The 13036-nt window shown below is 43.8% G+C and overlaps 1 protein-coding gene across 1 annotated transcript in view; it reads left to right on the top strand.

Moving 5' to 3' along the window:
• Bend4 (BEN domain containing 4) overlaps positions 1 to 10904 on the top strand; it is a 29242-nt gene extending 18338 nt beyond the window's left edge. Inside the window, 2 exon segments of the mRNA XM_040747151.1 lie at positions 3064 to 3304; positions 5002 to 10904. Of these exon segments, the coding sequence (XP_040603085.1) occupies positions 3064 to 3304; positions 5002 to 5219 (459 nt within the window). The 3' untranslated portion in view covers positions 5220 to 10904.
• The last annotated feature ends 2132 nt before the right edge of the window (positions 10905 to 13036 follow it).

Below are 13036 nucleotides of genomic sequence, written 5' to 3'. Positions count from 1 at the left end.
ATTTATCACATTTTATTCCTTTTAACTATGCTAAAAACAGGATTATAACTCTCATCCATAACCCACAGGGCATCCTAAGTTGTGTTTGGGGCTATAAATTACTGGTTCTCTTTCTTGATGAAAATTATCTCCAAATGGTAGCTCTGCATTTTATGAGTTCCATGTTTTATGTTGAGCTGCTGTGGTTGGGAATTGCACAGGACCCTTCTATGATTTTCTCAAAGATTTGAAGAAGTCCCTGTGTTGGATCGCCAGCTCCCTAGTCACAAACACCCTCATCTTGAAATAGGCACAGTTTAGGGACACAGCTCAGCATTAAGGGATGAGTGAAAAGCTCATCCAGGCCCACCCATCCACTTAGGAATTGTGAGTCTTTGAAAAGGGATACAACCTCAGTAAGCTAGCCATAACTTTTCCTTGTAGGCAGGCACCCCAGCCCCAGGGAAACAGGTATATTATTAGGACCATGATGATGACGTGTTGAAAAGATAAACAGTTCTGAGAAGTAGCTGTGCAGTTTTCCTCTGAGGTTGCTGGAATGTATTCACAGGGTCTGTAAGAGGGAGGGGATTTGATTTATTTATAACCTTCATTTTTATTTTTCACGTGTGGGTATTTTGTCTGCATATGTCTGTGCACTGTGTGCATGCAGTACCCATAGAGACCATAAGAGGGCATTGAGTTCCCTGGGACTGGAGTGGAAATGGTTGTGAGCCACCTTGTAGGTGCTGGAAACTGAATGCAGGTCCTCTGAACCAGCCCCTGACTTTAAATTCCTAACTGCAGCCACTGTTGCCAAGCATCTGCTTTGTGCTGCTTATTTCAGTAAGCCTTGGACTACATGGTTCACTCAGCCAGTGTGCCGCACCTGCTGTTAAGTCTCGGAGCAGGTTATTACATGGAGCGTACAAATCCTGGTCCTCAAGAGCTCTTTGGTGGAAGATGAATGGACACTTATCAGAAACTGGAAATCTATACTTGTCACTTTGTTTTGTTCTCCCTCTGTTCCCAAAACTGCCTTGGAGCTCGCTATATAGCTGAAACTGGCCTCAGACTCCAGAGTGCTGGGGTTACAGATGTGAGCATTATGCTTAGTGACTACGGTATTGTTGGTCCTGTTTTGACAGTAAAGAACTGAGGTTGAGAATAGTCCCCTCCCAGGCTGAACCCATGGCCCAACTTTAGAATGGTTTTGGTTTGGTTTTGTTGATGGGTGTTTTGTTTTCACAGTATATATGTGGATCATGTGTTTACCTAGTCCCCTCAGGCCCTGAGACTAGAATTACAAATGGTATGAGCTGCCATGTGAATTGAACCCAGGTCTTCTGGAAGAGCAATTAGTATTCTTAACATTTGAGTCATCTCTTCACTGCCAATCCCCTCCCTGCCCCCGCCCCCCACTCTAATTGTACCACCCGAGGCAGTCCCTTAGACTACTGTTAATTGTTCTGTAAGAAATGCACCTGTCACAAAGGACTTCCGTAAAAATGCTTTAGATGAGGAGTGGTTCTGAGCCAGCTTTGAGTCCACACCTCAAGCTCCACCGACTGTCAGGATGGAAAGTCATTCACTGGAGACCTACTAAGTGCCTTCCTCTCCGTCCATGAGAAACTGGATTATATTCCCTTCTGCCTCAGCCATGCAGCTCACACCCTTTCGCTTAGGTAGGGATCTGTGTTCCACAGCCTGGCTCACCACACTGCTGGTCTGACTTCCTCATTCCTTCCTCCATGCACTGCCCAAGACTACACTCAGACTGCACTCTCAACACCTCCTGCTTGAGGGCAGCTGAAAGAACCTGTGGACCCTGGGCTCTGGTTTCTGATCACATGTGCACAGGTCCCAGAGCCCAGGGTCTGTATGCTGCCACCTGTTGACTCCCTGGGGCCACTCCAGCAAGTTCAGGAAGATTTCTCAAGTTAAGACATGGAGCCCAGTTCATTTTAAAGCTAGCCTATCTCTAAATTTAACTACCCTCCTTAAAGGAAACCAAGTCGCATTGTCACCTTCTGGAAAATGCTGAAGAGATGAGTCCCTGTATGTATTGTCCAGTGACTGTTGCCTAGTCATATGCAGCCTTGCTGGCTTTCATTCCAGAACCTGCTCCATGTTTAGCTAAAGCAAGCAGTTTCTGAAATAAAGCCCTGTCAGACCCAAACAGGCCAAATTTATAACCTGTAGTAAATTGTCAGAGTTGTAAAACTGAATTAGCTTCCCTTTTTTAGTTTGTACACCTTAATTACTGGGGAAGAAGTATATTAAAACTGAGATCATGGGTTAATTAATTTGTCCTGGACTGTAGAATTTTATGGACAGCCAGAACTAAAGTAATGGTTGCGTGGGTGCAATTGACTAAACATGGCTTATAAATGTTACAGAAGTCCCCATAATTAGTCCCACTGCAGATATTTAGCTTAGGAATTTTACAGCAGACATAAATTATGAAGGTGAAAAGTAAGAAAATTTTGAGTTGACAACGATGGCATTTGCAGAAGCTACAATTTGAGAAGAGCTGTTTTGCATTATTTTTCTTTTCAGTTTCCTCCTTTTAAGCCCACTCTTTTCATGTTTTTACTGTTACACAATGACAATCTTGTGTTAGGTGCCTTAAACACAAGTAATGCCTATTCAAATAGACTATTGGCACCATTTCTCTAAGAACTTAACTGGCAGCCAGAGGATGAAGGAACCTGTTTGATCACACTCTTCAAAGTCATGTTTGCATATTTAATAGATTGAAAGGGAAAGTTACAGGTTATATTTAAAGAGTGTTCCCTGTCATTGGATCTTGACACATTTTAACCTACCTGTTAAAATGCGAGTTATAAATAGCTCCTCTTTCAAAGGTGTTCATTATACCTCATTGGCTCTTGTTATAGAAAATGCAAATGTAATTTGAAAAGTGCCCGTTCTGAGTGTGAGCAATTACTTGTGCTCTTCAATGCCCGGTTCATTGTCAGCATAGCCACTTGGTTTAAAAGCATGTTTGCCTTTGAAATGGAGATCATTTGGCTTCTGGCTGGCTGGCTCAGTAGGTAATGAGAAAATATTTTCCTTTTCCAGGGAAGCAAGCAGCTGTTGAACAACTATCCTGTCTACATAACGAGCAAACAGTGGGATGAGGCTGTAAATTCTTCCAAGAAAGATGGGAGACGGCTCCTTCGATACCTCATCAGATTTGTTTTCACAACCGATGAGCTTAAGTACTCATGCGGCCTTGGGAAAAGGAAAAGGTCAGTGCAGTCAGGAGAGACAGGTCCCGAAAGACGCCCTCTGGATCCAGTTAAAGTCACGTGCCTCCGAGGTACCGCATCCTTCCCCTCAGTGTCCATCCGTGATCCCATTTCACTGCATTGGCTGTGGCTCCCCACACAAGTGGTCAGCTGTTACTGTGTTTTGATTTTTTTTTATCTTTGCACCAAGACTTTCTAAGCTTCATGTGGCCCATCTACTTGGTGTTGAAAAGCTCTGTAAATGATTCTTTGCTCTAGCCTCGTTTTCACATTACTGCTACAAAGGCATCGCATAGCACCTCATGTTTCACGCTTTCAATTCAGATTTTCTTTGCTGCTAGAGAAGACCACATTCAGCAAAACTGGAGCATAGGGAGATAGATGCAGGGAGAGAAGACGCCATTCTCTAGTTAGTAAAAAGGTATCTTGCTTCCATGGGCCTTCATCTGGCTTTCTTCCTTAGTGATACATTCAAAGCATACCACAAGTAGACTTTACCCATAAACCCTCTTAGGTAGCTAAGTAGGGTGAGAGAGAGAGGTTAAGAGAGACTTTCTGCTTAAAATTCTGCCGAGATGACACAGTTTGGTTAGTATTTCAGGTGATGGCTTTGGTCTCCACAGTTGCAGATGAGGCAAAGGTTGGGGAACTAACAGTTGATGGAGCAGGTTCCAGCAAACACAGACAGGTAGAAACACGGTAGGGGCACTAGAACACAGTCTGTCTTGGAACACAAAACAGAAAGCACACCAGACCCTTCACATTTGAGAACTAATTTTATTGACTAGAAAGATACGTTGATTTACTCTGGAGAGTAATCCAAATTTTTACTGGTGGTAAAGTCACAGTTTGATAGATTAGAAAGATAGAAAGATAGATAGATAGGTAGATAGATAGATAGATGATAGATGATAGATAGATAGATGATAGATAGATAGATGATAGATAGATAGATGATAGATAGATAGATGATAGATAGATAGATAGGTAGGTGTGACACCCCAGGACACAGCCTTCTCTTAGACACTTGAGCGCTGTAACCCTCCTGCCAAAGTGCACATGTCCTGTTGGGTAGCAGTTAGGCACCTCTAGCTCACCCTACACATTCTCACCCAGCAGGGATTGAAGGGTTGGTGCATGCATGGCTGTCAACCATCCTAGATGATTCTGATTCAAGTGCCACATGCTTGGAGAAGCCACTGCACAAGAATGCCTTCATTAACTAGTATCAGTGCTGTAAAGCGATTCCCGGGGGCCAGTCAGAAAAATTCTACTTGCTTTGCATGACCAAGTGATGGAAATTTCTAAAATATATCTTATTTAACTAATTGATCATAGTTCCCCAACATCAAAAGTGGTAGAATTGCTCATGAAGAGGCAGAGTTGGGCTCAGGCTACTTATTTGTGGAGCCAAAGTAAGAAAATCTAAACCATCTGATCCCTTCTGGGGAAGTAATTCTCATTAGGTAAATGCTTGCTGCATAAGTGTGGAGGTCTGAGTTCACCCTGGGCAAGGAACATCTAAGGAAGACACCTGTTTCCAACAGCAAATATTCCTAGAGGTCGTGGGTGGCTTTTTGCTCTTGCAGATGGAACACTGGTGTGGGGTAGGTTGGTTGTAGTGAGTGGCGCTGTCCTGGCCTTGCTGTGGACCTCCATGTAACTGTTCTGATAGTGTTTTGGATATAGGTTAAGCAGCCTTTCTGTCATCATCCGTCAAGAAACCGGCTGTTTGCTCTCTTTTTTACTGTTACTTGTATTCCCACAGAATTCATTAGGATGCACTGTACCTCCAACCCTGATTGGTGGATGCCTTCGGAGGAGCAGATAAACAAAGTGTTCAGCGATGCTGTGGGCCACGCCCGACAGGGACGGGCAGTGGGGACTTTCCTGCACAACGGTGGCTCGTTTTATGAAGGGATGGATCACCAGGCTTCCCAAGATGAGGTCTTCAACAAGAGTTCACAGGATGGATCTGGGGACTAGTGAACAGAACCTTCCCACCTAGCAGTGGTGTTTTTGTGTTTTGTTTTGTTTTGTTTTGTTTTAAAAGCTCCAGTTGTGAATGTCCATTTCCTTGTCACCTTAGAGTCCAAAGCATGTTATTCTGTCGTACTTTACACACTCTCAGACTTAAAACTCTTGACCCACTGCTATGGTTCCCAAACAGAAACCCACTTTAGGGTGTTCTGGGAAGTCTCTGGTACCCGCAGTAGGTTCGGGGTATATTATATCACAAAGGAAAAGGTACAGTTGACATAAAGTCTTTACTAGGTCGACATCAAGGGTGTCTCCTGTCCCAAGTCTTCAAGTCAGCCTGGCCTCCTGAGCAGAGCTGGTCTCCTGGGAAGGTTCAGTTAGTGTTCCTGCACATGGGGGAAGGGAAGACACAGTGTTTTAAGGAACAAGCATTTTCTCGCTTAATTCAAGTAAGTTTTCTTTCAATTTTCCAAAGACTTGAATTCAGAGTTCTCAGCAGAGAAGGTAGATGACACTGTAAGCTCCTGTATGTCATAAACTCTTACTGATTAGAACAGAGAACAGAGGCCATGTCTGTAGATTGTCCAGGGGAGGTCAACCACGTTTCTGTTGTTTCATAGACAAAACTCACTGTGTCCATCAGAAAGGCAGTCTGATTTTTGTGGTTTACAAGCAGATTTTCTTTATATTTCTAGGAAACATCCAAAGATTCCATACTATTTTCAGAAGCCTTGATGCACAGCTTCCATAGCCTTAAGTAGTACTCTGTGGACACAGTGCCGGGGTGGTGGGTTAGAGAACTCCCACTAGCTGGCTGTTTGGTAAAATCAAGCATGGGGTATGACTGATGTACCTGCTGCAGAGGGTGTCTGGCATTGTAGATACATCTTCAAGGCCATTCTGACAACTATGCAATGGCTTGTCGGTGATTTCTCTGAAACTTGAGGACCTTTCCGGGCTGGGTGAGAATGTATGGAACTTCAGTTTCCCATTGTCATGAATGGAAACGCCTCGTTCAGCTGTGCCCCTCCTTTTTGCACAAGTCCTCTGCAGTCTAAACTCCGAGTGACTGTTCTGCTTCCCTGGTTAATCTGTGGGATCCATATGCGAGGCTGGTGGTGGCCTGGGAGCCATTTCCTAGCAGAGGCTACAGAGGTACTAGAGTCTGCTTTTGATAAGGACTCACCTTTAGATACGAGTGAGTGACTTACAAATGAGTCAAGATTACTGTGTGCTTTGTGGAACCAAGAGCTACAGGAACAGCAGTTCTTAAAGATTGTGAATGACATCCACAAACAGTGAAGCGCTTTGGAATTGGGATAGAAATTAAGACTGTCCGTTTAGAACAGTTTTATCAAAAAATAAATCACATATCCTTTATATTCAATGTTTAGCATTGAACAAATCGGCTGGGCAGTTTAGAAATAAAAGAAGCTGAGTAAATGAGCTGTCACTTAAAGTGGGTGAGAGCAGTGTCCTTGGTTATCCAAAGGAATGGGATATTTCTTATGTGTGCTCAAAGGTCTGGGAAATCTGTCGTAGGAAATTCCCAGTGCCATAAAACCTTGGGAGGAGCCCTCCATCCCCTCACTGCGCGTCCATGTTCCCTTTGCACTGGGCTTCGGTGCCGCTTGTGCGGGGCATGTTGGCCTTGAAACAGCAGCCATGTTTAGCAGCTGCTTATAAGGCTTGCAGGCTGTGTCTTTCCCCCTGTAAGTTTGAGGAGTCTGGGCATGCCTTCTGTGCATCATCCTGTTGCCCGCAGTGGTGCAGGTGTTCACTAAGAGTGGTAGGAGCATTCTGGACTCAAACTCTCAGAGCTTGCGACTCACTACAGCTGTGAGGCAGGACAGGACCCTCCAGACTGGCAGTTGCTTCCGCCGCTTAAAAGGGCGCTCATGCTAGGCTTGCCACTGCCTTTGCTCCTGAATCGCCTGCTCTCTGCCTCTCATTCTCACTCAAGTGAATGTCTGCTCTGTCATCAGCTTCTCACAAGAGACCAGTTCTGAAACAGAGTGATGCTGACCAGTGTGCACGTGAGGAAACTAAGGACCGCAGCGCAGACTTGCTCAGTGTCTGCAGCCAGTTTGCATGCGTGTCCTGGTCTTAGGACCTGTAGACCTCAGCCACGGTCAAGTGTCCATTTTCCTGCCTCTATTTACATGATTGCTGTTTTCTTTAGCTTAGTGAATTCACCGCCCGATGCCAGCAGGCAGCCGCTTAGACCTTCAGTGCTCTGCTGGCTCTTTCAGTGTGTATCCATTTAAAGCTGGGTGATACTCAGGTCGTGCTGGGCTCCTGTGTGGTCACCTGAGTGTTAAGTCAGCCTGCCGAGTCTGGCAGGGATTCAGAGCTCACCATTAATCAGGCTGCCCCATCTCTCTGCAAGTCTTTGATTTACTGTTTGGAAGTCAGAGGATGTTTTCTTGTCAGCTTGGTTTGATTTTCCACATCATTCTGGCAGTCACATTGCTCTCCCAACACAAAACTTAGTCCTCTGTCAACTTTTAGAATTATCCTGAGTCATTTAGTGTTAGTTTGAAGTAGACTTGAGTTAAAAACAGCTCAGGATGCAGCTGTGCAGCTTCATTGGTGAGAAAATGGTTGCCAGGCTGGTATGACTAAATGTGATGCTTTTGTCTGTGATTAGGTAAGTTCAGTGTCCCAACTCGCAGAAGCCCCATGGTTAATAGTGACGTTGGCATGGTGTATTCTTTTTCCAAATTAAAATGCCTGCTTCTCACAGTGATTGACTCCCCAGGCACAGATCTTGCCAAGAGGGGGATGACCCTGGAATGACCTGTCAGGGGATTGGGACCAGGAGCCTACAGAGGGGAGCAGTGGTCTACAAACATTTAATAAGGTCACATTTCTCACCAGTCCATTTGTGGTTGCACTGTTCAGCCTCTCATGGTATCAAGAAAACTGAAGCATTTCAAATTGTAGCTTTTTTGCTTAAAAGTATTTCTGCCAGGCCTTAACCCTGTTCCTCATCCATCACAGCATTTGGGGAACTGTCGCCATGCGTTTCATAAGGCTTCCCTACAAAGGTAGCAGAGAGTATATGAGTGCAGGAGCACCGTCATCTCTTGGTCAGGTGTTGAGGGATGCATGTCAGCATTCGTAGCTGTAGTCAGCGGGTGGTTCATGTGTCATCCCTGACGCTTCAGCAGGATGGTAAGGACACGTGATTATAATTATATTCAACACAGCTACTCTCCATGGCATCAGGTTACGGTTACTAATAGCAATAGGATTTTTTTTTAATTGTTCAGTCCAGTAACAGTTCTTGAGATAATAGATGTTTATACAAAATCTAAACAATAACTCAAACTTAGGAATCTGCAAGTTTATGATTTCTGCATATCCCTGCCATTTAATGACTTGAGCCTCTTTCTGCAACTCTGAGAACGTGGATGGCGCTCTGCGGGAAGATGTGCATCATGTGCAGAATGAAAACATTCATTGCTCTCATTTGTTTTGTTGTGGTGTAGGGGTGAAACATTGTTCAGTATGTGCTCTAGACTAACCCTGACACCCATCGACTACCTCCTTAGTTTCTGTATAGACTGGTTATCTTTTTTGATGACTTTTAGAAAAGATTTTAAATGCTGTACCATGTCACAGTACATGTCTATGTTAATAAGTGACTGCTTTCCCATGCAGATTTGGAGAAACATGATAGAAAATGGTTTTGCATGTACAGTATGAGTCTTGGTGGTGTGTGTTGACTGTGGCAACACTTGCCAAAGTTGCTTGGCAAACACATTAAGAGGGATACTTGAGTCACAACTCTAATGCAAATGTGTGCGTCATTTTGGTGTATTTTTGTAAACACAGTGGTGGCTTTTTTCAATCATACAAGTACTGGATAAAAATAACACTTGAAACACTGGAGGAAAATGTCACTTAGCTGACCACAAAGCTACTTGCATTATCAGCTGGGGCGTGTGTGTGTGTGTGTGTGTGTGTGTGTGTGTGTGTGTGTGTGTGTGTGTGTATAAAGGAGAGGGATGAGTTGACATCAGCAATGTGGAAGGCAAAAATAACGCCCATCACCACTTTTTTAAGGGTAAAGTTCAATACTTTGGCTGATGCATTTACACATTAGAGGCCACTTGCACTCTCCATAGTATATTGCATTTAATGACTGGCTTTGTCAGTCTTGACTATTGAAGGCAGTAAATTACCAAAACTTGGCTTGTGAGCTTCCATAACTGACTGTAAGGGCTGTGTGCCCTTATTGAATCACAGTTTCCCAAATTGCAATGAAAGTGCATCTGCTAGTGAAAGCCTGGGTCGCTCTGAACAGCGGCCCCAGTACACTGTGCCTCAGCGTGTTGCAGAACAATTTGATCCCATTGGAAATCACTCCCGTGGCAATAGTTGAGTGTAGCTACCTAAGTATAACTCTTGATTTCCTGTGTGCTAGCCGCTTTGATAAGCACTTTAATGTATCCTTATAACGCGCACAGCTGCCCTAAGCTGTCACTACCCAGGGTGCTCACTGGAGGTCACTTTGAGCTCCGTAAGCAGAATGACCCCTTCTGTTTGCCCCAGTCAAGCATAGTGCTCAAAGTCTGCCAACACTTTGGAGTGAACTTTTTGGTTTTTTCTGATGCTATCGAGGGAAAGCTGGTATTTATATCAATCACTACATCTGCTTTGGAAGTACACAGGTGCTTAATACAAGTATATGAAGCTTGGGCCTCCAGGAGTTCCTACAGGCTGGGATGAGTCATGGCCTGTGTGACATCCTGTGAGGGAGACCAGAAAATTGTGGGAAATGGACACATCAGAAGTCTAGTTCCCTTCTGCTTGTGTTCTAGGTTCTCTGTACAAAGATGCAGGAACATAAGAGAGAACTGAGTTTTGTGATTAGATCCTCTTGGGGAACCCCTGGTGATAGCACTGGGTATTGGTCAATGTTCCCATCTCTGTGTGGCTGGTTTTATAGCCTCCTGGTGACACTTGAAATTCAGTGGAACAGGAGGTTTTAACTGACAATGTCACTGTGAGAACTGTAGAGGAGATTATGTAAAGAATATAGTGACCTGTTGATTTTGGCCCCTGTAGTTTTAGCTTTAACATCCTTGAGAGCATGCCAAAGCCACGAGGGGCCCGGCTTGTGCCTCTTAGGAGCAAGCCCTGCTGGAGGCAGGCAGAGAACTCGGTCGCTGTCCAGCCTGTCCCTGCCCAGGCTAAGCCTCTGCAGAATGGCATGTAGCAGCTAACACTGGGGCCAGTTGCCTTTACTCTATTTTCTATGATGAATACTTGTGGAGAAACTGTGACAAATCCATTGATCCTAATATTTTTATTGTTGGAGTCTTGTGGCTTCTCTGAATAATTTCTATTTGATTGTACTGTGTGGAATTCATACACACTAGGGATATGTTAATAAAGCTAAAATGCATAGTATAATATAGAATAGCAAAAATTTTTGTGAACAATTTATATAGAAGAGTAAGTTGTTTTTTAAGTGTTAGGCCATTTCTTTTAGGAACTTAAAATGTTATAAGAGTTTTTTAAACATTCAATATTTTTAATTATAAGAGACATTTGTTACTAGAGCTAATTATTTCGGGTGTTCTAATTGGAATATTGATTTTCTTACCTCATATACCTCTAGAATGCCACATGTTCTGTTGGGGATAAAAATTGCACAATAAATGTCAAGTTATCTGTTAATGTTTCAACTTGTGGGATTTTTTTCCTTTTCCTATGTGTGTGTGTGGTATATGTGTGCACATTGTATGAATTGTGGAGGCCCAAGGTTGATCTCAAGAATCCTCCTCTGTCTCTACCATATTATTTTTGAGAGCCCCAAATATGCACACAAAGACTTTAATTATAAAACTCTTGGCAGATGGCTAGGGCTTCTTATTAGCTAGCTCTGTCTTAATTATGAACCCATTTCTGTTAATCTAAGTATCTTACCAAAGAAGGGTTGGACCTCTTACTCCTTTTGGTGGCTACATGTCATCTCTCTGGCAGGCTCTCTCTGCCTATCTTTCCCAGAATTCTCATCCTCTATCTTCCTGCCTCATTGACCAGACAGTGTCTTATTCGTCAACCAATAAGAGAAACATATTCAGAAGGACATCCCCATCAGTAGGGTTTAACAGTCAATCCCAGAGTGCATAGGTAAAGTCAGTCATACTGCTCAGCTTGCTGTGAGAGTCTCCTGCCCCTGCCTTCCAGACCTGGAATTACAGACAAGCCACCACCCACATAGCATTTGTGTTGAGGTCTGAGGATCTAAAGTCAGATCCTTTGCCTGCACGGCAAGCGTTTCAGCCACTGACACATCTCCCCAGCCCCTAACTGGCTGGTTTGCCTCTTGCCAATTCATTGTTGCTGTTTGTTTGTTTTAAGTGTTTCTGGTTTCTCTTCTAGAGTCCTTTCCTCCTGAAACTATGACTTTCCTGATTGTCTCTAATAAATACAAGGAAACGTTCTATGCTCAACCCCCAAAGAAAAGCCAGCAAGATGGCTTGGCAGGTAAGGGCACTGCTGCCAAGCCTAAAAACAAAGTTTGATCCTCCAGGCAGACCTACATATAAGGGGAACTGCTTCATTTTCTTCTTAGACTGCTTATTGCACGTGCATAGAAACAACTCATATTTGTACTGGATTTTTGAACCCTGCAACCTAGCTCTATGTTTTTTAATCAGGTTTATCCTGGATGTGCTAGAGAGTAACTTTCATCAACTTTTTGTTTGGTTGGTTTTGGTTTTCGAGACAGGGTTTCTCTGTATGTTTAGAGCCTGTCCTGGAACTTGCTCTGTAGACCAGGCTGGTCTCAAAAATCAGAGATCCGCCTGCCTCTGCCTCCCGAGTGCTGGGATTAAAGGCATGTGCCACCACCACCGGGCACTTTCATCCACTTTTAACCGATATCCTGACTCTAACCAAACTTACTTTGATTGAAGCACTGTTTCGAATTTTGAATGTTGAGGGCAAAAATAAAACACCTTTGAATTTCTTGAAAATGAAACTTCAGTTTTTGATGTAATCTGGCTCACAAAAAAACATTCGTTAATTTTGCATTTCTGTAATGGTTATGTGTCAGACATACTTTCTGCAGTAACTCAAAGGGGGAAGCCACAACCATGTCCCTATTCAGTCACAGCCAACTTGTTTCTGTGCTCAGCGCACTGTTCAAATGCCGTAAACAAGCCACACCTGTGGATTTGCAGTTGTGAGTTGCAGCGTCAGGGCTTCCTGACAGCACGTGTTCTTTCAAGTCACACGTCACTTGCTCCCCAGTCTCCCACTTCCCAGGTCAGGTGAATTTCTGGTTACTTCCCTGGGATAGCAGACTGGAGAACTTTTTAAAAATTACATTTATTTAATGTATGTGGATATACACAAGCAATGGTATGCATGGAGGTCAGAGGATGCAAATGGGAGTTAGTGCTCTCCTTTGTTTCTGTGCACGTGCAATAAGCAGTCTAAGAAGAAAATGGAGCAGTTCCCCTTATAGTAGCAGCAGAAGAACAGTATACTTGAAACAAACAAGATCCCAAACCCTGCAAACTATGAAATAGGGATGTTTTAACACTTGAATGATGAAAAATTCAATAAAGGAGGCAACTGCTAGAATGGTTGCACTCGCCTTTAATCCCAGGACTTGGGAGGCAGAGGCAGGCAGATTCCTGAGTTCGAGGCCAGCCTGGTCTACAGATTTCCAGGATAGCCAATGTTACATAGAGAAACACCGTCCCAAAAAACCAAACAGAGCCAAAGTACAATGCTCCCCGTTCTGGTCCTGTTGGAATACAGTGCTCCTGACTCTGGTCTGTAAGGAGCAGGCAGCT

Source organism: Mesocricetus auratus, unplaced genomic scaffold (genome assembly GCF_017639785.1).
Source record: "Mesocricetus auratus isolate SY011 unplaced genomic scaffold, BCM_Maur_2.0 Super-Scaffold_100006, whole genome shotgun sequence".
In the NCBI taxonomy this organism is placed as follows: Eukaryota; Metazoa; Chordata; class Mammalia; order Rodentia; family Cricetidae; genus Mesocricetus; species Mesocricetus auratus.
This window is presented reverse-complemented; position numbering and strand designations above follow the sequence as displayed.